This window comes from Ylistrum balloti, unplaced genomic scaffold (genome assembly GCF_031769215.1).
Source record: "Ylistrum balloti isolate Yb309-2 unplaced genomic scaffold, AGI_CSIRO_Ybal_v1 Utg369576, whole genome shotgun sequence".
NCBI lineage: Eukaryota > Metazoa > Mollusca > Bivalvia > Pectinida > Pectinidae > Ylistrum > Ylistrum balloti.
The window spans coordinates 202,166-228,960 of NW_026781869.1; the positions used below are offsets into that span (position 1 = coordinate 202,166).

At 37.0% G+C, this 26,795-nt stretch overlaps 2 protein-coding genes across 2 annotated transcripts in view; both read right to left on the reverse strand.

Moving 5' to 3' along the window:
• LOC132565398 (uncharacterized) overlaps positions 1–26,795 on the reverse strand; it is a 168,809-nt gene that overhangs the window by 138,265 nt on the left and 3,749 nt on the right. The gene's annotated exons all lie outside the window — the stretch shown is intronic.
• Positions 3,874–4,452, reverse strand: LOC132565449 (uncharacterized). The gene has a single exon (XM_060230092.1). It carries the CDS (start codon positions 4,450–4,452, stop codon positions 3,874–3,876), a length of 579 nt encoding a protein of 192 aa, XP_060086075.1.

The window sequence follows — 26,795 nt, forward strand, 5'->3', positions numbered from 1 at the left end:
ATCAAGGAAAATAAATGCTATCTGTCACACAATGATGGCAAAGATCATCACCTCACCGTGACCTTTAAATCGCACTGGAAAGAACAATTATGAGTCGGTTTATCCAGCAAACAAATCAGCTTTCGGTATTTTTACTTTAAATATTAAGCACAGGTATAGCGTCTATGACCTTCAGAGCAACAGAGGTATTGCCGTTATTTGATTAACAACCCAGCAATATCCCATCAGGTGTACAACAAGAATTACCAAAAGGAGAGTAATATGTTTCAAGAAGAGCTGGATCAACTTTTCAAATTTAAATAGTGGTAGGTAACTTTACTTCTATATATCAACTGGTTGATGGGGAAAAAAGATATCACCCTCCTGAGATGTAGGATATTCTATATAAATCCAATATATCACTGAGAAATGTTTGAACTTGACAGAGACTGTTCCTTAGTTGCCAATCACGGTAGGCGTTTAGGAAAAATCAAGGTGAAATAGAGTTAAACAATGCTAAGGAAAAGATTGTAAAGTAATCTTGTGACCTTCATAACATCAAAGCACTCTTCTTGGTCTCGTAATTTACAAAATAAATCTTCTATATATATATATATATATATATATATATGTTCAGTGTCTAGAATGCAAAACATACCGAGATTGATATAACATTTTTTTTTTTTTTTTTTTTTTTTTATTTTAATCACCATCTTCCATACAATAACTTGGGATGTTTTTTGTTTGCTATAAAGGGTCTTCGGCGTCCATCGACCGAAAGGATTGTCGAGACATCAAAGTTTGTGTAATATTTGTGTCTTAATAAAGGGGCGGGTTGCCTCGAAAATTCGACAATTCGCTTGTCCTTACCGTCGCTATTACCTCACTGATCTCATATATATTATTGTCTAAAAATGAACGAAACATAAAAGCATTTTTGGAAAACTGAAATCTACATCATTATTCGTTTTAGATGTTCATGTATGGGTTTTAAATCAGAGTAAAAACAAACATAATCTTAAAATGATATGTGAGATGAAGATAATAAAAGAAATTTATATATATATTCATATCCCGATGTACACTTACATTAAAAAAATTGTCGATATACGAACAGGCCTTAAAAGCGATTTTTAAAAACCGAAATCTGCTTCAAGAGGAAGCGTTTTTTTTTCTTTCACACGACATCCATCCCTTCTGTTTTAGACCACTTTAAAAGCAACACGAAACATCAATAAAGGAAGCAGCATGTTTTACAATGAACGGCGTGTAGTTCCCATTGGTGTTTTATTTCCGTTTTCACGCTGACATTTGTTTTGGTGTGTTTATAACCAAACCAAGATTAACCGGACAACTATTCTAAGAAACCATGATATCTCTTAATCCGATTTTATCGTAGCAATTTCCGGATTGACAAGAGTCCAAGTTCGTCTTGATTAGTTTTATCTAATTAGGGTAATTAGCTCACAGGACAGTGTGTGTATAGCTACTATGGAGAATTATAATTTGCCACACGACTTGTCCACCATTGTTGTATAAGAACAGTTCCGAGAACACCTGCCCGCGTAGGTGTTGAGGTCTGGTCGTTGTCGAATGTCCATTCAGAGGAGAGTGGACAAGAGTCAAACCCAAATACAATTTTCTGTAAATTAGTTATTTATTAATATCGACTTACATCTAATACAATTTACCAATAACACACGATATGTTATGTATAATTCAAGGGACGATGCGGATATTTCTACCTAGCCTGTGTGATTTACTACTGCTATAAGATTGAACTAAAGACATACGTGTAAACTAAGATACTGCAGAGCAAAACAATGAATTTAATTGCATCATAGAACCCCTCCTTCCTAACAAAGAATAAATTCCTGAATATAAAATTACCTGAAGATATCGTTTGAAACTCCATGTTAGAAGTTACATAAAATATATAAAGACTTGAGACGTAAGGAAACAGCGTCTTGGTTCATTGCTACGGGATAGTAAATCAAAGTACTGAAAGACTGAGAGGCTAAACGTATTGAAAAATGTTCACAAATAACCGCTAAGCTATATTACTTTCCCCATACTCCTACACTTTGGAATGCAAAAATTACTAAAATAAGAGCACCAAAGGCTATTTTTCTTAAGTTTAAGCGATTTTATATCTTCTTTAATTCTTATTTCAAATTTGACGACAATAAGGTGAATAAATCAAAATAGGTGAAAAAAATAACAAAATACACACAACCATATATTTATCGCCAACAAGCCAAATGATAAATAGCTCTATGATGAAGTTGACTAAATAAAACTTTAAAATACCCAAGATGTTGCAATTACTATCCTATCAATATGAGAATTTAAACAAATTGAAAGGACTTTATACCTACTTCTTTATGTTGAATGTATTGCAAAGTAATAGTCCTTACTTATTATAATCATATTTGTAGTAGAGGAAAGTAGATAAGGTATACACAGCATTTCAGATAGATAAAAGTGTAAGTAATTACATTAAATGTATTTACATGCCTATCTTCCTTGAAGTATCATGGTTAGACTTTTCTTCCAGTAATTATGTCTATAAAGGCATAGTTCTATGAGATTAAACCAGACTTCCATATATATACAAAATTTACAATATTTTCACTATAGCTACTACTATTTCTGATCTCTAATGCATTAGATAATGTCACCATGACACGCTAAATGAATAAATATGTTACAGAAATATTTCGTTCTAGTTAATTGATAATAATAAACATGAATATTTTGGGTTTTTTTAAACGCGCTTTGTTTGAAGGAATATTTTCATTTCAAGGAACTTTGATACACATTAACAAACATTGAGAAATCAGCACAATCAACCTTCATCAAATAAAACTAAAAGACAAAAAAATGTAAGTTATAACAAAGTCAACATCATGATCAGTACAGTATATAAAAATATATCATTCATAATTCATGAGCACCAAATGTACCTTGCCTACGAAGCGCAAACTTTTTAACTTCAAAAACTTGAAAAAAAGTGTCATGGCGGAGGGTGTGAAAATCCTGAAAAAGTGTCATATCGGCGGGGTGAGCGTAGGACGAACAGTCCAATTTTGTGACGTCTAATGAGGTCAAGTGATGTTATATATTAAGACGATCTTGCCACAACGACAAGGATTAAAGCAAAATTGATGTTCTGTTTGTAAGTTTTGTTTGTTTATAAGTGCTGTTAGTTGATAATTCAAACCAAGCCCCCAGACTAGCTTCTTATCATGGCGCCAACTCGCACGTACAGTGTTCTGTACGCTTACGTCATGTCGAGAATTCCGTGAAATATATTGTTCAAAATTTATCAACAGTTTAACCAAACTGTGCTTCTTTTTTTAAATATATAGTAATCGTATTGTTATTAAAAAAATAAACTAATTTTGGATGCTTTTAAAATAGCGATTTGAAAAATCGCGGCATTATTTACGCAGAAAATTGCCGTTCGAGGGCTCTAACTCTTTTCGATATTTCAGCCAATGAGAAGGACAGGATCGGTAAATTTTGTCTGAAAGGCCGTCGCAATAGGCTATGCGTACTGAGTACGTTTAGCCTAAAAATGAGAGCTATAACTACTTGACTAATTCTCAATTTAGAGACGATTGTGGATGGCAAATAAGAGGATATCTAGACCAAAAATACACAAAATGATAACAAGATGGTCAACGAAAGGTCACACTCAGAAGTTCTACTGGATGTGTTAGCTTCTATTCTACAGGCATTTCCAAACTGAAGAAAATGTTCCAAAATAAACACATATTAATATGGTTTAGAACATTCCATAAATGGCAATACATAATTATTTATATTACGGAAGTGTATAGGCAAAACCTCACTCAACAATACAAGTAATAAAACATGTGAGATATGTCTTCAAGCTCCAGGGTTAAACCTATTGAGAAACGTCTTCACGACCACAACGTACGTCTTCACGACTACATCATACGTCTTCACAACCAAAATATACGTCTTCACGACCAGAACATACGTCTTCACGACCACAACATGCGTCTTCGCGACCACAACGTACGTCTTCACGACCACAACATACGTCTTCACGACCACAACATACGTCTTCACGACCACAACGTACGTCTTCACGACCACAACATACGCCTTCGCGACCACAACGTACGTCTTCACGACCAGAACATACGTCTTCACGACCACAACATACGTCTTCGCGACTACAACGTATGTCTTCACGACCACATCATACGTCTTCACAACCAAAATATACGTCTTCACGACCACAACATACGTCTTCACGACCACAACATGGGTCTTCACGACCACAACGTACGTCTTCACGACCACAACATGCGTCTTCGCGACCACAACGTACGTCTTCACGACCAGAACATACGTCTTCACGACCAGAACATACGTCTTCACGACCACAACGTACGTCTTCACGACCAGAACATACTTCTTCACGACCACAACGTGCATGTCTGTCTGTCAGTTTAAAAACGTCAACTAATATAATTATAGCTGTAAGAAAAGTATGGGTGCCCGTAAATAATCCCAGGGTAGTACAGTTTTTTTCAATTCAGTTAAATCGGTTTTCTAATGAAATCTTCAGAGTGAATAATCTTCTCTTATTCTCTCAATCTATATTTGTAATGTTTCGACAATGTTTTTTGCTGGAGAATAAACAACCAACGACGAGACTCAATAAAGCTATGACCAAAAATACCTATATACACATTGATGCTTGCTATTTAGATCCTGGACAATCCAAGTCAGTAATGTCACTTTCCAAAATGGGAAGACGGCTGATAGAACGTAACCACCAATCTTACGAACGACCTTCAAACGCCTCCAACTTCCTATAGCACGAACAGGGTTTCCTTATATGCTCATTTTGGGCATCCATAAATATCACATTCTTTACTAGAGAACAAGGTATATTGTAATCAATTTGTAATCATAAGGAAGAGTGATTGAGAAATCGTAAAAATTCAGTTTAAAATTAAAAGAAAGCAACGCACTGCATACATATATATCATATACATGCTATAGTGAGAGAATCGGTACTGCAATTGCTATGGAAGAAACAAATCGCCGTCAAACGGTGAGTGTAAATAGATGTGGACGACTGATGTGGTCTGCAATGTTTTTTGTGTTCAGGTTTGATATTGTGGGCGTCACATCAAACTGTGTAACTAATGACACATGAGTAAAAGTTCAGCTTTTTAAAGTACAACACATCGTTTTAAAACTAGCTAAGTGGTATCCTGTCTACATGTACAATGATATTGATCAGTGGTCAGTTAAAAGGTATACACGACGACAGTGGATGATCTCAAGGGAATCCCTGGAATATTTGGAGGATGTTTGAAATGAGGATGCCTATGGGCAGCCAATAGGACAGAAAAACATCTTTGAAACAAACAACGCTTACTCGTCCGGAACACCTGGTCTTATTCTTCTTGTTATGTTTAAGGGGTCTCCATAAGAATCCTTCTTTTGTTCACATTTTGCCTTCGTTTTATTTAATTTGAGTTTAGATTATGATTATGTTGACTTGCTTGTATTTTAGTTTTTGTTTTGTTTTTGTTTTTTGGTTTGTTTTGGTTTTTTAAAATTAAAATCAGTTTGTTCTGTTCTCTGAGTTCCTTGGCTGTTTTGTTTCAAAATAACTACATTTAGATAACGTGTTTTAATTCGATAATGTACTAAAACCTGACTCGTGGAAAGTGAGATGTACACATGTATCTCCTAACTTATTGCAACCAGGAAAACCTTGTCCCCAGAGTCTTCAACCTAGACGGTGTAAGAAAATGGTCATTGCTGGCGCACAAATGTTTGTGAATGAAAATTATCCCAATCCAATGATAGGCACTGATACAGTTAAATATATATAAGGATACATTCAGCTTCCTGTAACAAGCGATATTACTTACGACATCATTGACAGCAGAACATGTTATCTAACATCGCTAGATATAGGGTATTATATTACCCTTAGGGAATCTTATAGTTTTGGGGATGGTCTTTCATTTTTGTCTGGTAAGGAACTTTTTTCTTATTGATATTTATTCATTTTACGACAATTACGAAAAAAAATTTTCCAGTTTATATTCATCGCTCTTGTTGGCGAGATGGGTTTTAATATAGAAGGAAACTGGAGAGTCTGGGGAAACCCACGTGTTCGGGCAGGTGATCCCATACATTTTCATGTCCGTTCCGGGAATCAAACCACGGACGCCTCCGTGAAATGCGAGTGCGCCATCCGAACATTTATCACTTTCTAGTTGGTTAGAGTTTACATGGTTGTACCAGCTGAGATAAAGTCTTCTAATTTTACTAGTGCTCTCTGAATTAAACACTATATCACCACTATGTTCACATTTAAGAACGTGACATTACTGAAGTGGACTGACCAATATTGACATGGCGGGTGTCGTCGATGAAGTGGAATATCTGTTCTTATTCGCCCTGTTTCTTTCTGCAGTTTCCTTGTAAATATCATTTTTGAACATATTTTATCCTAGTTTTATCATATTTGAGTTTGAACCATGATTATGTTGACATGTTGCTATGTTCTGGTTGTTTTTGTCTGTAAATGATAATACTAATTAGGTTCAAAAATGAGAAGCTCAACTAGTTATGGTGTACTACAAGGGGTAGGTCATTCGGAACAAAATAGATAATCTGGATAGCCTGAATATAAAGTTATATATATATATAAAAGAAAATGTATTATCACTTGCGTATATTAACGATATATATATATATATATATATATATATATATGTGTGTGTGTGTGTGTGTGTGTGTGTGTGTGTGTGTGTGTGTGGGTGGGTGGGTGTGGGGGTGTGGGAGGATGTGTGTGTGTGTTCGTGCGTGCGTGCGTGCGTGCGTGTGTATGTGTATGGGTGTGTGTGTGTGTGTGCGTGCGTCCGTGCGTGCGTGCGTGCGTGCGTGTGTGTGTGTGTGTGTGTGTGAGGGTGTGTGTGTGTGCGTGCGTGTGTGTGTATTCCTATATATCCTTTATCTGAACCACCATCTGAGTACAGTGTACTACTTTTCACGAATTAATTGCGGTACAGAAAGTTGAGAGATGTGATCTGTATGATGATTAAAGTTAATCAATAAAAGTGTCAGCACGTGTTACTGGCAATGTATTTTGAAATGCATCAATTTCCGGGTTTTGTATTCCAAGTTTTGTTTTTAATTTTGTTGTCTCATTTATTTATTCTTCAAAGTTTTCTTTGTTCAAGGTTTCTTTTTGTTATTTCATACTTTGGATTGGATACATCGAAACTATTGCCGAAGAAAAAAAGTTATTCTAAATATGTTTTAGACAAAACCTACATCTTATCTCCTACTGTATTGTTCTTACAATAATGTTGTCTTGATGAAAAAATATGCATTTTTAAAAATGTCGCAGCATTCTTGTAACAAGTGACTTTTAGGCACGTGATGGAGCCATTAAACACCATGGCTCCCCACTGCTTGATGTGTTTTCCTGTATCACTGACAGCAAGTATAAAGAGTCGACTATCTTCGCGATGAGGTAGGATGAACACATCAAATATCCCCGTAATGACTTAAAATCAACGAGTTGCCTGTCATCGTCTTGCGTTAGGATCAACGAGTCGATTTTCCTCGTGATGAGCTAGGATACATAAGTCGTATGTCCTCGTGATGAGTCAAGATCAACGAGTAGACTGTCCTCGGGATGAGTCAGGATCAACTAAAGTACTGTCCTCGGGATGAATCAGGATCAACGAGTAGACTGTCCTCGTGATGAGTCAGGATCAACTAAAATACTGTCCTCGGGATGAATCAGGATCAACGAGTAGACTGCCCGCGGGATGAGTCAGGATCAACTAAAATACTGTCCTCGGGATGAATCAGGATCAACGAGTTGACGGTCCTCGTGATGAGTCAGGATCAGCGAGTAGTCTGTCCTGATAAATTAGGATCAAAAAGTGGACCGTCCACGTGATAAGTTAAGACTATTTCATCACTCGTTGCCTATTCTGTGATACAATTGCGTTTATATATAGTGCATTTCGGCCTTGTTTATAGATAACCTCTACTCCCTGTCAGTCTCTATCATGCGGAATTCCCTACAAATTTGTGTGTAGGATCCTGTACACACGAATAGGTTTGCCAGCTTTGTGAAACTGAAAATGGTCCTCTACAGCGTACGGTGTCAACCTAACACTGACATTCTCATTCTACGATAGGGAACACAAATTAAATACGATGTACCCTTCCCTTTGCGCACTAAGACTTCCATATCCAGTACATGTCTAAGGCGTTGTATTGTTTTTTCAAACCATGTGCATTGCTTCATTTCATTGCCATTTTTTGTTGATAAAAGTGATAAAATATATTGATTCTGAACACATTGCCAAATACAGACCTGCGTTAGAATGTCAATCGCCATTTTTTCTTGCAGCAATGTTAAGAACGAACTTTCCTGGGGCAGTATTGGTATGTGTGATGACTCTATATAGAGATTGCTGAAAGCTGTATAAACTTCACCATCGTTTGTTATTCACATACACATCAACGTAAAAAAGGGTTAACTGCTCAAATGTCAAGCGAACACAATGAAAACAGACTTTTAAATCCTTGTTCGAGACATGTTAGAATGTTACTTAGACCGCGGCGAGGTGTCATACTGTTGTGTCATGATTATATAATTCCGGTGTGACGACGCTGTAAAAAAAACGCCCCCTCCATTGCGTCTCAAACCATCCGTAGACGCCGTTGTCACTTGACATACGCTGTTGCGAGGCTATAAAATCACAAACCAAACGATGCACATTTTGTTTTGTTTTGTTTTGTTTTTTTTTTTTTTTTTTAGATTTTGTCTTGTATTTATATATAGAAAAGGTCCAAGACGGGACATCATTTCATATAATGCAAGCAGTAACTTGACCAGGATTGTTTTGGACCTGATAATTTCAAGTTGCTTAGCTTCTTAGACGTTGTTTATGGATTACGCTAGAACTATCTCAGCTATTCAGCTCATTAAACTTAACCGTGTCTCACCTTGTTTCATCCATCAAGGAACATTATTGTAAAAATATTCCTTCTTATTGACAAAGTTTCTCCTAAATATCCTGTTTTAACATTCAAAATTCTCGATAAATCTTTTTAAATATAGCATTATATATATATCACTAAAACATCGTTAATATATATAGATCAGGGCAAATGTTTGAAACCAACAATGATAAAAAAGGAAAAAAACGAGTCAGTCACATTGCTTTCGACGAGAGAAGTACATGTGACTTGCATGCTCAGCAGTGAGAAGTACATGTTTGTTCTGAATTGTAACGTTCAGAAGGCAAATGTACACGGTTTAACACGGCAACAGTTTGTCGTAATTAAATAATTTGTTATATCACCATCACACAACACAACATCCCAACACCCCAACCCCTTTTCGAGCTCCCTTTAAAACACATCAATCTTACGACAATTTTTTCACTGGTTGAATTCTTTTCAATGACTTCCTATATTAAGACTCAGAGTATCCCAGCTCTATTTGACTCCTCTCTTTGTAGCTGAAACAATAGCCGTTGTCATCGCTTCACACGGGGCCTTTGATTGTTTACACTATCAAGTTCTTCAACGCATGCGCAGTCAACTCTTCCGTTTAGTTTGGGTGTTGATGGAAAATCCCGTGAAATCGTATGTTAAAGAACAGGGATCAAATTTTATTTTATCCGTTATCTAAATATCAGCAAATTCCCCCTAATACCTATACCATATCAATGGAAAATTTGGGGAAAATAACGGGAAAAATTATTTCACTTGACGCATTAACATATATGGAATTTAAGTAATTCTTTTTCTGTTTCATCACTTCAGGTTTTTTTACGACATTATCGCAGAAAACATCAAAATAAAAGTCTTTGACTGTCGCCGAATTACTCTAGATAAGAAATGGCATTGAAGAAAGGAGACTTTCGGGAAACATCTCCTAACGTGTGAATCATTCTCAGCGACAGTGAGGAAATTTTGACCCAGACCTGGCTGTCACTTTCCCAACATGTTGTACTTGTCGCTACGACGGGTCTATTTAGGGTGCATATATCTAAGTATTAGTGTACTTATCAAGTGTATCATCATGTGTTATCACAGAGATGGCGAGAGACAAAAAATAACGCCGTTTTATCTCTTCATCCGAAAACTGATAGAAATGTTCACGCGAGGGGCGTTAGAAAAAACACTGCAGCTTAGATAATAAACATGTTCAACTACGTTTTGAAATTTTGATGTACAGTTTGAAAGTCTATAAAATATATTAAAGCTTCTAAATGATATGGGCGCAATGCTTCTATACTACAAAATCGATACCGTTTACCTATTTATGTCTTTAGGCCTGGGAAAATTGACACGTGTATGTCTTAAAGTAGAAATAGAGTGAGAGATTAAAACACGTGGCTGGCACAGCGAGGAAAGAGGCGACAGGGCAAGGGCTGAGTTGTGGGGACGAAGACGGACAGTAGGGTAGGAGGACAGTAGTAGGGACTAGTTTGATGCTCCTGTAGCTAAACGAGATACAGGGAACGCTGACCTGACATACACGCGAGCTATGGCCATGTTTTATTGACAATGTACACTCTTTAAATAAAACATGTGCTGGATTCATGATTTCAGTTGGAACTGACATTTTATTGTGATTTTTTCTAGGATGAGCTTTGATGAGTGACATTTGATTTTTTCGGTTGGATCGATGAAGGTGCCACATTTTGTACATATCCAAATGGAAGTTAATGGACCAAATTATCAGAGGTGAATGTGAATGTGAGACAATGATACTGATATCAGGGTTTAACTTAGATATTGGCCGTATTGCTTCTTATGAGGAATTAAATTTGGGCAGGTCAGTGTGGATGGTGTTTAATATATGGACGTATCTCAACCCTGGTCAATCTTAATTTTTTGCCATGGATTCGCTGTTTTACTTGCACCCTGATTGATGTAAATATTGTATGATATTTTTAAAGACTCATTAACGTAGATAACGACACCAGGGCCAACATATGATGGACAACATGCCCAAAAAGATACGACGTTAAACACATAGTACCAAAACAGCTGTCAAAGTACTCTCATTTCAAATCTATTTTGAAACTAAAATGAGACTTTTATTATTATATATCACCGACACTGACACAGAATTTTGTATATGTATATGTTTATTGTTTCGAAATAAGTTTTAGACTTTTTATAGCATTGTCGTATTATCCGTGCCCTGGTCGATCTCTCGACAAATATTGTTTTACCTCAATCGTCAATTAACTTTCAACAAGCCCTTAGCACCGCTGACGCGATGTCTCCACTGAGGAAACAGTTGTATAATATATTATAACTGAATGTTTGGCTCTATTGGTATTAAGTTCTACATTTATATAGAAAGGTCTATTCATTTGTGGTCTTTTGTATATAATTTGATGTGAATTTGTAGATAAACCTGTCAGGTCAGTATGGATTTTGTTTCAGACGGTTTTGATCCTTCATAGGACAGTTGTCAGTTTGTTAATGGTTACGTATGATGCTATTAACAGTCGGGTTGGTTTTAAGACATGCTAGGTTGGGTAGTGGAGGAAAGCTGGGGTTAAAGGTTAAAAGTTGTCAGTGTGGATACTGTTAGGTATAAGTGATGTTGATATATTGTTTATTTAAACTGATATAACTAACAGATATGTATTCTATGTTTCCCGAACATTTGACAATAATCTTGTCATCCAGCTGTTCTGTTTCATATTTGTTTCTTCCAGGAACTGTTCCACATTTTTTTAAAATTCAATAAAGCCTTGAAATTTTTCTTGAGTCAGTTCTAAAACCATACGCAGCACAATCAACCTGTATTATTGTCCAAGGGAAAATTAAGTTGGCATCGCCTGAAACAGTAAATAGTTCCGGTTTCATAACTTCCTGACAACGCGTGTTTATATGTACGTCCTAATGAACAGGTGTACACTCAAGATAGCGACCCGAGAACTTAGAGACTCTTGATCCAATAAACACCGTGCTTTTAGAGAGGTGGAGTGGGGTTGGGAGAGGGGGTGTTACTGCTAACGTACGATAGATAACGAAGACAAAAGCATATGGCGATATTGTGGTGATTATTAATTGATAACAAGAATGAGAAAATATCTATTACGGAGCTCAAACGCCGAGACGTAATAATGGCAATCATTTCGTGGAAACCTTGGCATAAACGTTACACGCCAAAGCATAAAATAAGCATTATACCTGTGAATATTGACGTGGGTCCTGTTGTTTTACTATTATGATAATCATCCATTATTGATCAAAAACCTTGTTCACGATTCATCTAATAAACAATCTCTATAAGAAATCCATGTCTATATATAGCAACACATTGCAACTTTTCTATATTTGGAGTCAGAAACCTTCCTTCAGGAATGCTTCTATATCTTGGAATTGCCTTCAGAAAACATCCGTACATCTCCTTCACCGTTAGTATATTTACTACAAATGTATAATACTCTATCTTAATCAAACTTATATGTCGATTTACTTTCATGTCTTTGTAAAGAAATAAAATTCTTATATTTGGTCGCTAAGTGATGTATGTAGTGATGTATGGTGATATATGGTTTTAAGTATTGTGGCGTTCTATAGACTTAGAGAACTACATCTTTTTAAAAAATATATGGTTTATAAAGTTTTAGACTGAATACTCTAAAAACACATTTTTAAAAAGAACTCAAATTCAAATTTGGATTTATCTAAATCCTTTAGTCTTTGTGCAAATAAATATCAGCTGCTGTATGTTACACAGATATATAAAGGCCTTGTTACTTGCTCCATATCAGTTATATTTCATGAACACTTTCATTTTTTTTATAATCTAGGAACATGCAGCTAAAGATAGCGTATGTTGCCGACAGAGGGAAAAAACGAGAAAATGGTCGACGTTTTGATATATAGATATATCTGTAGTTAGCTTATATCATTCATTCCATCCCCTTCTAAAAAATAATGGACATAATTTTTATTGGAGTCTTTTTTGACGCTGTCGTTTGTAATTCCACACACTTAATACTACACCTTTATCTGTTGATGGAGGCAAACAGTATTATTTGTCAGAGTTCCACTAACCATATAAATTGATGTAAGGCTGTAGGATGCTTCGGTGTTTAGCGCTGACCTTGACTGTTCTCTATTAACCGTCACGAAATCTCGTGAGATTTCGAAGAATTATGCGATCTCGTTTGGAGATGAGCATGCATCATTCGCTGGAATTTAGTCGTTACTGATGGTGTTAGATTCGGGTTGACGTGACAGACGAGAGCGAAGATAACTGATTACCGAGATATTTCAAATGTACACAAGGAATGATGATGCAAGACTTGCTTATACGAATTTAACAAAACTGTGGGAAGTATTTAGGGAAATATACATCATTTAGAAAAAAGTATAATATACATTAACACACACACCCTTACACACACACACACACTCACACACACACAAATAATGTTACAACAGGTGCAAGTACTGAACAAAACACATATGTACTGTACAAGGGTAATATTTCCTGGAAGGATAAAAAAAACTCGTTCTGCTTCATTGACCACACCCACCATGTAAATCTTTCTCAACCAAACTGTATTATATCATATTATGAAACATATCCTATTACACCAGGAAATACAATACTTCACAGTGAGATAAAGGTGTTATTTGAACCTTAGTCTATCAAATTACATATCACGAACCGTGTGTTTCGAATTTGTCTGTCAGCTGCCGACATCTTTCGCGGAAATCATAACATAGGTAAAGAAATAGGAATAAAAACTTGGATATGAAATGAACTGTGACGCATAAACACTGAGAGTTAGGGAAGCAGGAATACTGATATGTAGAATTGAAAAATCCACAAAATGGAAATCAACATCTTCAAGTCTAGGAGTAGGCCCGCCATGTTGATTTGGTTGTTTTATAAAGGTCAAGGTTAGCGACTTATGAAGAGGAGTTGGCGATGACTATGGTTACCAGTTCTGGTGGACATATACCACTGACATGGTCAAAGGTTCAATCAGGACATCTTAAAATGTCACGGCCATACAGAGAGAGATATCCAGGGACACGTCATGGCCATACAGAGAGATATATCCAGGGACACGTCATGGCCATACAGAGAGAGATATCCAGGGACACGTCATTGCCATACAGAGAGAGATATCCCGGGACACGTCATGGCCATACAGAGAGAGATATCCAGGGACACGTCATGGTCATACAAAGAGAGATATCCAGGGACACGTCACGGCCATACAGAGAGATATATGTAGGGTCACAGTCCGGCCATACAGAGAAAAGAGCCCAAGGACTTAACACCGAAATATCGAGAAAGATATCCACGGACACGGCACGTCTATAAGGAGACTGTTGTCCAGGGACACGACAAGGTCATACAAAGATATCCATGGACACGACACCTCTATAAGGAGACTGCTGTCCAGGGACACGAAAAGGTCATACAGAGGTGTCCAGGGACACGTCACGTCTATATGGAGACTGCTGTCCAGGGACACGACAAGGTCATACAGAGGTGTCCAGGGACACGACAAGGCCATACAGAGGTGTCCAGGGACACGTCACGTCTATATGGAGACTGCTGTCCAGGGACAGGACACGAGATCGCCGAGTTAGTTACATGTAGATACTACTCTAACCCGCCTCTATTTCATCCGAAATATAATTTGTATTTGTATTGTGTCTTTTGAGCAAGAAAATTTCAAATTTAGTTCCCTATACCATATACTGGTACCGGCGGCCGCATAATTGGGATACACCATCATGTCATTAGAAGGTTATAGTGGGGAAATCACACGCCAGTATTCTATGCAGATGAAATGTTTTCAAGAAGCGGATTTTAAAAACTGATATCGATAATGTCCCATACTTCATTGTTACGGAAAATATGAAATGACATTTGGTGTTTATGTACATATTTCAACACCATGGTCAGTAGAATACGTTGGCCACGAACAATCACTTTGAAAGTTACCGAGATTCGATCGAACTAAAATGCTTCCTCAAGATGCATGGTACATACACAATGCGGTCTGGAAATATACGACGTTTTCTTATTCGCTATCGATCAACACATTATATAAAAGTATATCACATCGCCTTCATGTCAGAATCCCAGGTTTTATATACATCGTGTGCGGTAACAAGTGCCGACATAGATGTCTGGAGAGACTGTATAGTTTATCAAGTACACACGCATGCTATAAATCATGTACAGATTTCTGTCTGATCTCAAATATTTTTTGACTGTGGTTATGTTCACAGTACTACCTGAAAATCATTTTATTGCGCAACGATTTATTCATATTGTTTAACGGCCTTGGAGGAAGTTGATACCGTGTGATGACGCGTTATCTGTACAGCACATAACGCGTGTCAATACTTCTAAATATATCGCTTCATTTTAACTTGGGGTAGCGAAATCTACAACGATTGTTTAGAGTAAAACAAACACGCGGCCACTGTCTTGTACATGTTTGGTTTAAGATAACGATATTGTCAATATATGAATAAAAGGCAGGCTTCTGCTGTATACGTTATACATCAGACGCAATGATACCATGTTGATACCTGACACAGATAACACTTAGGTCAAACAACTGGTTATGAAATAATGTGTTTTATATACATATTACACATTTGTCAGACAGGTCATACAACCGACATAAGATAAATATTTTATATATCACCGGTCAGATTTACATATCACACATACGTTAGACACGCCATACACCCGACATAACATAACCATGTCATATATCACAAGTCAGATGTACATGTCACACATACGTCAGACAGGTCATACACCCGACATAAGAAAAACATGTCATATATCACAGGTCAGATTTACATGTCAAACATATGTCAGACATGTCATACATTAGACATAAGATAAACATTATACATCACACGTTAGATGTAAATGCCATACATCCGACAATAATGTCATACAACAGACGTAAGATTAGGAAATCACACATATGACATTACGAGCCCATTACCAGACAGAAGGTTGATATAAACATACACACGTATCAGGAATTGGATATACACGTATATAATATCATTGCAGCTAACAGGGGTTCCCACAAAATGGGGATGAGATCTGTCGTGAATTGACGCTGATGTTTTTAACGACTTCGACATAATTTAAAACATATGTGATGTCTTAACACATTATCATTCACACATATCAATGACAGGCGCCTGTGGACGCCGTGTTCCATAGCACTGGGATGTTTATGTGACACTAGTATTCATATTTTATCTCTACACCTCTCCTTTTAACTCACGGAGAGACACATTACTCCACACAGAAGTCATAATGGCTGCCTTCTCATAGAAAGGTGACAGTCTTGTCGTTTGTTCTGACAGTTAAATTTCAAATCAATAAGGTGTTTATTTTGTGTTTACATTTCATAAACACCTGGACTTTTTGCTCGGTTCTAAAACATGTAACCACAAGAGAACTGATGTATTTGTAATTTTGAATATATCATCTACATTGGGGCTCACCGGAGCAACGAAATGAACAGCGTACACGTGGGCGTTGAATGACACCAGGAACTCATTAAAAATAACGTGCTTTTCCCTTCTTTTCTACTTCTTTTACTCTCTCTCTCTCTCTCTCTCTCTCTCTCTCTCTCTCTCTCTCTCTCTCTCTCTCTCTCTCTCTCTCTCTCTCTCTCTCTCTCTCTGTTTTTTTACTCAGAAGATTTCAGTTTCGAAAAGCGTTTTCTCAGCATTATTTTGATAAGAATACGTGAACTGCTTTGATGCTATAGAACAAGTTCATACATAAGATCAGAATGACGAGTGATAATTATTGATAGTAAAAATATATATTATTATAAATATGATTATGGAGACAAGTCGTAGATTCCTTAGACAGAAATCAAGTTCCTCTTTGACAGACAATGTGGTGAAGCGATAAAAACGAGTATTTGGCATCAAAAACCTACTTCTTTAACACATCTGTCTGAAGGCATTTCATGCAAAGCCGAAATTGTGACCACACTTTTCAGGATAATGGTCTACATTCCATTACGATTTTATTCATGACTGTCTTGAATTGTGTTGATTGTTTCGTAAAGCCACCCCTTGTCTCCATTTTAAATGTTGTTCAATATTAGAAAACTAGTTTTATATGTCAGCCTCGTTAGATCCGTAAACCGAGGTTTTTCTAAAGTTGCCTTTCATTTTTGGGCAGCTAACAGACAAAATCACAACATAGAGTTTCAACTTATGCAAATTAAATTGATGAAAAGCGTATGCATGTTATCATGATCTCACAGTATGCTTGTTGTACGGTGTAGAATTGAATGGCTCATGCTATGTTGTACAGTGGTGCTTTGAATGGCTGACGTTGTACAGAGGTGCTTTGAATGGCTGACGTTGTACAGTGGTGCTTTGAATGGCTGACGATGTACAGAGGTGCTTTGAATGGCTGACATTGTACAGTGGTGCTTTGAATGGCTGACGTTGTACAGTGGTGCTTTGAATGGTTGACATTGTACAGAGGTGCTTTGAATGGCTGACGATGTACAGAGGTGCTTTGAATGGCTGACATTGTACAGTGGTGCTTTGAATGGCTGACGTTGTACAGTGGTGCTTTGAATGGCTGACGTTGTACAGTGGTGCTTTGAATGGCTGACATTGTACAGTGGTGCTTTGAATGCAGAGAGCTTGTTGTACAGTGTAGAATTGAATGGCTGATGCTATGTTGTACAGTGGTGCTTTGAATGGCTGACGTTGTACAGTTGTGCTTTGAATAGCTGACGTTGTACAGTGGTGCTTTGAATGGCTGACGTTGTACAGTGGTGCTTTGAATGGCTGACGTTGTACAGTGGTGCTTTGAATGGCTGACATTGTACAGTGGTGCTTTGAATGCAGAGAGCTTGTTGTACAGTGTAGAATTGAATGGCTGATGCTATGTTGTACAGTGGTGCTTTGAATGGCTGACGTTGTACAGTGGTGCTTTGAATGGCTGACGTTGTACAGTGGTGCTTTGAATGGCTGACGTTGTACAGTGGTGCTTTGAATGCAGAGAGCCTGTTGTACAGTAAAGATTTGAATGACTGACATCATGTTGTACGGTGATCTCAGTGTAGGTTTGAATGCAGAGAGCTTGTTGTACAGTGAAGATTTGAATGACTGACGTCATGTTGTACGGTGATCTCAGTGTAGGTTTGAATGCAGAGAGCTTGTTGTACAGTGAAGATTTGAATGACTGACGTCATGTTGTACGGTGATCTCAGTGTAGGTTTGAATGGCTGTCAGCTTGTTGTACAGTGGAGATTTGAATAACTGACGTTATGTTGTACGGTGATCTCAGTGTAGGTTTGAATGGCTGACGTTGTACAGTGAAGATTTGAATGACTGACGTCATGTTGTACGGTGATCTCAGTGTAGGTTTGAATGCAGAGAGCTTGTTGTACAGTGGAGATTTGAATGACTGACGTCATGTTGTACGGTGATCTCAGTGTAGGTTTGAATGGCTGACGTTGTACAGTGAAGATTTGAATGACTGACGTCATGTTGTACGGTGATCTCAGTGTAGGTTTGAATGGCTGACGTTGTACAGTGGAGATTTGAATGACTGACGTCATGTTGTACGGTGATCTCAGTGTAGGTTTGAATGCAGAGAGCTTGTTGTACAGTGGAGATTTGAATGACTGACGTCATGTTGTACGGTGATCTCAGTGTAGGTTTGAATGGCTGACGTTGTACAGTGAAGATTTGAATGACTGACGTCATGTTGTACGGTGATCTCAGTGTAGGTTTGAATGGCTGACAGCTTGTTGTACAGTGGAGATTTGAATGACTGACGTCATGTTGTACGGTGAACTCAGTGTAGGTTTGAATGGCTGTCAGCTTGTTGTACAGTGTAGAATTGAACAGTTGTCGTCATGTTGTAAAGTTCAGAAATGAATGGCTGATGTTATGTTGCACTGTATGGATTTGAATGGCTGACAGCTTGTTGTACTGTATGGCGTTGAATGGCTGACAGCTTGTTGTACTGTATGGAGTCGAATGACTCACAGCTTGTTGTACATTATGGATTTGAATGACGTACAACTTACTGTACAGTGTAGAAAATAATTGGTGACTGTATGGTTTACCATTTTGAGTTGGACTGTAATCGAAATACTTAACATAGGTCGTTTCGTTTGGTGATAGGTTCTTGCATGTAGAGATCGTGGTGTCTGATTCCATTCGCAACACGAAAAGATCAGGTTAATTCAAATCACCAGTTAGAAACCCTCTTGTGAAATGATTACGCTATTTGCTTACCTTTATGGTAGACTTAATTTGAAACTTAGTAACATGATTTGCGTATTTCAGTACGGATAGATTTTATTTTTCTGAAGGTCGAGTGTATTAAAGTCGTTTCAAATATCATATACATCTGATAAAAAAGCCAATGGTTGTCGACAATCTACATTCGTGTTCATCAAGTTACCAAAGCTCCAATAAAACAAGCAGTAATAAAACTGTTCTGCTCAGTATCGTTAATGTATGTTTATGGGAAATTGATCTAAATACCACTAAAAAGAAGATCCTGTTGGAAATTTTAACTCCAAATTAATTTTTAAATCTGGCTCTCTCACACGTTAATTTCATTTAGATTTTTACTGTCTCAAAGATACATGACTCTAGCAGAAATTGCCTAGTCGGATTTACGTCCTCTGAGCCCATGTGACAAAACTCCAAATAATCAAAAGATATTTCTGTTCTACTCGGTGTTAACAAACCAAGGTTAATGAGATCATTCTCTACATAGATGATATAATATTTGAAGCCATTAATGTTTAATACCGAGTACCGGAAATGAGATTAAGTCCCAGTCGTCAGGATGTTCGGTGATAAACAAGAAACTTAGATTTGTTTTGACAGCTAGTCTGATTCTAAAAAGATGAGTAGGCGAATTGGGAACTGGTGAAACGTGCCATGATTCCGGATCTTATGGTGTGTGACAGACTCACTGACATAATCTCCAAAGATCTAGAGCAACGAGAGGTGTTTTACTGACAAAACTCTACAGACCTATAACTTTTATCAAAATAGTTAAGTACTGGTAGACGATGTTCATTAGTACAGAAAATATAGAGAGTCACGTGATGTCCTTAACAAGAGATCGTATGTATTATTCTTTGTTCATAAGATTTACTTCACCAAAAAATTAACACTTCTCACAACTGACAAGATATGATATGATTTGTTTTGTGTGTTGTGATCCAATTATTTTTAAATATCACTGATAAAGCATTTTTTCCTGATAGAGCTGCGGTAACAAGGATTCCCTTTCCGTTGCCATGGTGACATAATAAAATCCCTTAAGTATATGACGTCAACGCATTATAATTTAATGGAATTAAATTCTGTCAAATAACACTTAATACCTAACATCCAGTAATATATAACAAACATATAGACCAAATAATTCGATAGTACTGATCACGATGAAATCATTATACAAGTTTTAAAATCGTCTTTTTAAGAGAACATACTGACTTTTTTTATACCTCCTTTTTTCCAATTTCATAAAAAATGGTATGTCTCCGAACTCTGCCTCATTCGCCAAGAAAACCATGCGGGATTATTGAAACTCTGTTTTATGGATCTTATCAGGCAATGGTAGATTTGTGAAATCACAGAGGATAAACGTTGTACGCATTTGAGTATTACTCTGAGCTCTGAAGGAAACATTAGCTTCAAGAAGCGCCACCGCGAATCGCGACGAACAGAACACGCCTTACACGAAAGAGGAAAGGCTCACACAATTTCTCCTTGTCACATTTGCTGTAAAATCAGGATCATAGATTTTTGCCCTACCCAGTGACCTCGACAAGGTGACTCAGTGTATCTAGAGAAGATTAAGGATACATGATATCTATGTGAAACAGAAAAAGCTAGCTCTTTTTTAATGTAACCGATCACAAATACTAACATCACATACATATGTAAAGACAGGAAAATATCGTTTTACGTTTGATACTATACTATAAAATCACAAATTTCCGTGCCACTAAAACATCGAGGGTTATCCAAAAATATACTTTTTCGTTAGCACTTGATTTCGTGGTAAGTTTTTGCTCACGAAAACAATCACCATTAAAATCCATGCTGACATTTATGCGTCTATTATATATATATATATATTATCAAATTAAGAGTACCCACTTGTTCAATGAAGATACAGGTACTTCAAATCAAATGCGTGCTCGAGATAGAACGCTCGTGAAATGTTATTTCACATGTACAAAAAATCGAAGGCACAACGAACCACATTTAGTGCCTAAAATTTTTACTCGATACGAATATCTTTAACAACAGAATCTCCCTTTAGCACTATTCAACAGAATATTTAGATATGATCTTATTCAAGCCGTCGAAATCGTAACAAACTCGTAAACTGTCAGCATGGACAGCAATGCAATGATTTTATAGTCATTTCACAAAACAAACCAACACAGAGTATGAATAAAAAACAAGACGAGAGTTATGATGAAAGAGATATTAGCATTTGGATATGTGAAATGTTACAGCTCTACGAGCATAGATGTATCATTGACATCGTGGGATGTTCTAAAATATCGTCTTTTGCACATCTCTATATTTCCATTCACAATAAAATTGCTTCCAGTGGTTGAAAATGGTGACTGTCAAGCTGGTGAAATATTCATACGCGGATGTGAAAATTCTGTTACGAGCTCCTCTAAATCTCATCAAATCTCGTTCACGCCGTGACATGACTACAAATTGAAAATCTCAGTCGAAGGAAACATCCATGACAAAAAAGCGATAATGAGCGAAAAGGATAGTGAAATTTTGTTTCGAAACTTATCAGAATTTGTAACGCCTTTGTATAAAACAATAAAGGAAGGCGTTGTGTGACTTTATTAATTACATCTCTTGTGTATTTCATTAACCAATCAATACAATTAGAACACGTTAAAGTACAGATGTGTGGCAATGTGTATATTGTATGTAGCCTAAATCACCTACCCATCTCCAATGCTAATTGCCAGCGGAGCGTTTTATCACAAAGAAAACTGATTGCATCGACATGTTCTCGCCATTGCATAAACACCTCGTCGTGTTTATGTTATTAATACGAATTTTTCTGTCTGAAAGCTACTTTCTTCTCTGTACATTAAGATACCATCACATCAGTGTTGTTTGTGAAAACTAGCGATAACAAATTGTTACATTACTACTGAAAGCATTTGACAGTCAAATCTGTAGGTGAGAAATGTCTATGGTGATTGTACACTGGCTTTAACAGGTAAAATTATCATCCTAATAACATTAATGAACTCTTCAATTGTCATCTTAAAAAAAATTCAAAAATGAAATAAAATAGAATAAAGAAAATATAATAAAGTAACCTGGTATTAACACAAAAGAAAATACCGACATATCAGCAGAATCTAAATTCAAACTCATAATCGATCAAATTTTAACAAAATATAAAAATTGGAAAGATTAAATGGAAACGCCTGGAAAGAATGTTCCTTAAAGACAAGTGTTCTACCATCACGGCAATACTAGAGAGTACAAGTCTAACACCAGACATACTAACGATCACCAAACACCTCCAACCCAAAATCCCACATGGAATTGGAATATATTTCCTAAAGTGATCGCAATGACGATCACAAAACCTCCTCATATTCTTCATCAATTTGTATCTCTCTCGAAACCTTATGTTTTAAATCGTTCTTATACCACGAACAAGCTGCAAAATAAGTGATGTCTCGTTCACAAATGAGAACACGGTAAATAACAACAGCACCGACAGGTATACCAACGAGCTTCAAACACGTCCTAATTCACATTGCATGAGGAAATATGATATTTCCCAATAAAAATTATTATGACGACCGTGAATCTTTCCCGTCCTTTTCATCAACCTGCACCTCTTTAAACACTGTGTTGTGAGTTTGTCTGTCAGTTGCGGACATCTTGTATGAACATCTTTAGACTGAGAACAAACCTTTGAATATCGAATCATGTTAACACCAGAAGTTGGGAAGCAAGGAAGTAGCAAGAAATGGCAAGTTCACCACAGAAAAATCAAAATCACCACGCTCATAATATAGCTTGACTATTCACAGCGCTGTCTCTGCTGGCTGATCGAGGTACACAACTGATGTAGAAAAGCTTATGGTGTTTTGATTTCAGTTCTGGTGGAGATATACGATCGATAAGAACCAGCAAAAGAATTATCACTTATAAAGGAAAACAAGAGGTCCATGGGCCTTAACGATCATCCAGTTATACAAAACTATACATGAAGGAGGACCAATGGGCCTAATTTGCTCACCAGTTTGAACGTTGACTTGTCAATTCATAAAGTTAATTTCTGCCAACTTAAAACCTTACTCCTCATGCACGCTACTACACAAAAACCGTGTCTCCTCAAAGTTAAGTTGAAGAACTTGGCAAGTTATTATATTTTGATAGCTTTTTAAAACACAAATCAGTCGATCTTTGTCAACCAGAAATTCAATAATTTCTTCTTTGATTTGGACGCTCAGGTTAGGATGGGAAAGTGCTAGTGCAGAGATTGATAAAATCAGCTATTTTTATAAAATACATGTTTTAAAGAAGATGGTGCTCGTGATTTGTCATAAGCTCTGTGCATTTTAAAACCCACAAACTTGGTCTCGAGTAAACAACAGTTAAATTGGTAGTAGCTAGCTATGAACAATGTTTATCTGTATGATAGTCCTATATATCATATAACACATAGTTGTGGATGACATGTGTAGTATGTATGAAACTCAATTACATTGTGGGCCAAACACGAGTTTTAATTCCATCCATAAACCAAATCTAATAACGTTTATGTATGATATATCGCAAGGTTCATAATCACAAAATGGAATTTTTATGACCAAGTTCAGATGGAAAAGTTTTCAGTTATTTTTATTGTGTTACGCAGATATAGTTAGTGTAAAGTCATGAATTTCCAAGAGAGAGAGAGAGAGAGAGAGGGGGGGGGGGGGGGGGGGGGGGGTTGGGGTTGGTTGGTTGGTTGTAAGGGTGGGTTGGGGGTGTAATTTTGATAAACATATGAGCAATATTCATCCACCAAACAGAGTGTCTGCAAACCTGTTTATTTCAGGAAAACTGTAAAATTTTAGCCTGGCAAAAATATACGATTTCAGAATAACCAAACACCATATGTATGTATTTATCAACGTTGCGCAGTACTTGAATATGAGTACGAGGTTTTTTCCAATATGATATATTATTTAGAGGCGTTCTACATTTTTAAAAAAATCAGTGTAAGTGCTTTTTATATAGAACCTGTTTCAGTTATTAGCATGATTTGTAAACCACCAGCTGGTGCAGGGTTAACGCACTTGTCTTGTACCTAAAAGTCCAGGGTTCCGCTCCCTAGAGGACGTGAAAAAGTAAGATTATCTGCCCAACGACATGGAGATTCACAGGATACTCCGTGTTCCTTCCACAAAAACCTTCCAAAACCTGACAACTTCAGTTTGATTAAAAGGACACATTGGTAATGATTATAACAATTTTTCATAATACATAGTGCATTTGTTTCAAACTCCAAGGACACATTGCAGATTCTTAAACAGTTTTCTTGTTATCAATGTCTGTAGGATTCAATTCCGTTTCACTCAGAGGAGATAGTATTTCTTTAAAACACAATTCAGTATTAATAGGAAAAAATACTCGTGTCAGGTTGTAGCTGGAGGCACATGGTGGCTTTTACCAAGATCTGAACGACTTGTGGTATCCTTAATTGTGTCAGAAATCAACTGTAATTGTCTCCTGACATCAGGACATTAATGGGAATTTTAGAATAAAAAATGGCGTGTTCTTGCGTTTCGTCCGTAGTTTTTTGTCAATCTCTGTCGTTTGCGAAACCATGAGATGTTTTCGTTCACACAGTAAAGAAGTTGTCTGATTAAGAGCATTGTTATGTTGTGTTCTTTCCAGCTTTTCCGGTTTCTTTATTAACTCCAACCATCATGGGGACATTTGTTCGCAGTAAAGGCTGTGTGATACACAGAATAAACACAAATTAGGGAATACATATCATTTTAGTGATCTTTCGCTATTAAATTCAATTTAATTTCCGCGTGGTAGAGACTTACTTTACATAATAGTAGGGAATGTACTCTGTATTACATCATATCTGTTAATGTACCAAATATGTCCTTTTGTAAATTATAAGACTAAAGTGGTTAGTCTGAACTTTCTACGACGAGTTTGTTGATTGTGTTGTAGGTCTATCTGGTTGACTGTGTCGCGTTGTAAATTTGACGCCTAGTTGTAGAAATATCTGGTTGTTTGTGACGCGTTATTAATGTGACGTCTCATTACAGGAATATCTAGTTGATTGTGACGTGTTGTTTATGTGACGCCTGGTTGTAGGTATATATAGTTGATTGTGACGCGTTGTTTATGTGACGCCTGGTTGTAGAAATATCTGGTTGTTTGTGACGCGTTATTGATGTGACGTCTCATTACAGGAATATCTAGTTGATTGTGACGCGTTGTTTATGTGACGCCTGGTTGTAGGACTAAATGGTTGATTATGACGCGTTGTTTATGTGACGCCTATTTTTAGGACTATATGGTTGATTGTGACGCGTTGTTTATGTGACGCCTAGTTGTAGGACTAAATGGTTGATTGTGACACGTTGTTTATGTGACGCCTAGTTGTTGGACTAAATGGTTGATTATGACGTGTTGTTTATGTGACGCCTAGTTGTAGGACTAAATGGTTGATTGTAACGCGTTGTTAATGTGACGCCTAGTTGTAGAAATATCTGTTTTATTGTGACGCGTTGTTTATGTGACGCCTAGGTGTAGGACTAAATGGTTGATTATGACGTGTTGTTTATGTGACGCCTAGTTGTAGGACTAAATGGTTGATTGTGACGCGTTGTTTATGTGACGCCTGGTTGTAGAAATATCTGGTTGTTTGTGTCGCGTTATTAATATGACGCCTTGTTGTATGAATGTCTGGTTGATTTTGACGCGTTATTCATGCGTAGTTGTAGGAGTATCTGCTTGATTGCGACGCGTTGTTGATGTGACGCCTGGTTTGAGAACTTTCTGGTTGAATGTGACGCCTAGTTGTAGGACAATCAGGCTGATTGTGACGCTTTGTGACAGTAACTGATTTAGTTGAGGATATGTAACTCCTAGTTTTGGGTTTGGTCTGGTTGAGAATGATATGCCTAGTTACGGGCTTGGAGTATTTGACAATAGCAATGAACAGGTATACGTTCATTTATATGCTGGTTTGATTAATTTGCAGGAGAATTTCGTATTTGTCTAATAGTATTCTTGCGGACTAATGCAAATTTACAATACCATAATCTGTATTAAAACAACAGTTTATTTGGTAGGAACAGATTGATTGAAGAGAATATATTTTTACGACCAAACAGAATAAATGATTATTTTGAATGAGACGAATGATTTTGAAACAAAAACATCAAGACTGATGACGTTTAGACTATTTTATTAGTACATCCCACCGTAATGAGAATTGCTGTTACATTCCTCGTCGTGCTGTAACACAACAGTTGAAGTGCACGTGTGGGAAAAGGGAGGCACGCGCTTTGTGATTCTAGCCACATTCACGACGTCAGCTGTCAACACCAAGGATAAAGGAGCTTGTGCCAGGGTTACGTAATGTATCTGCCAGATGTGACTATGATACAGTGTACATCATTTCTATAGTAGATACGCTG

Bases quoted from the DNA above. Each gene is read 5' to 3' on its own strand.
- LOC132565449 (XM_060230092.1), bottom strand. From the start codon at position 4,452: ATGCACGTTGTGGTCGTGAAGAAGTATGTTCTGGTCGTGAAGACGTAC.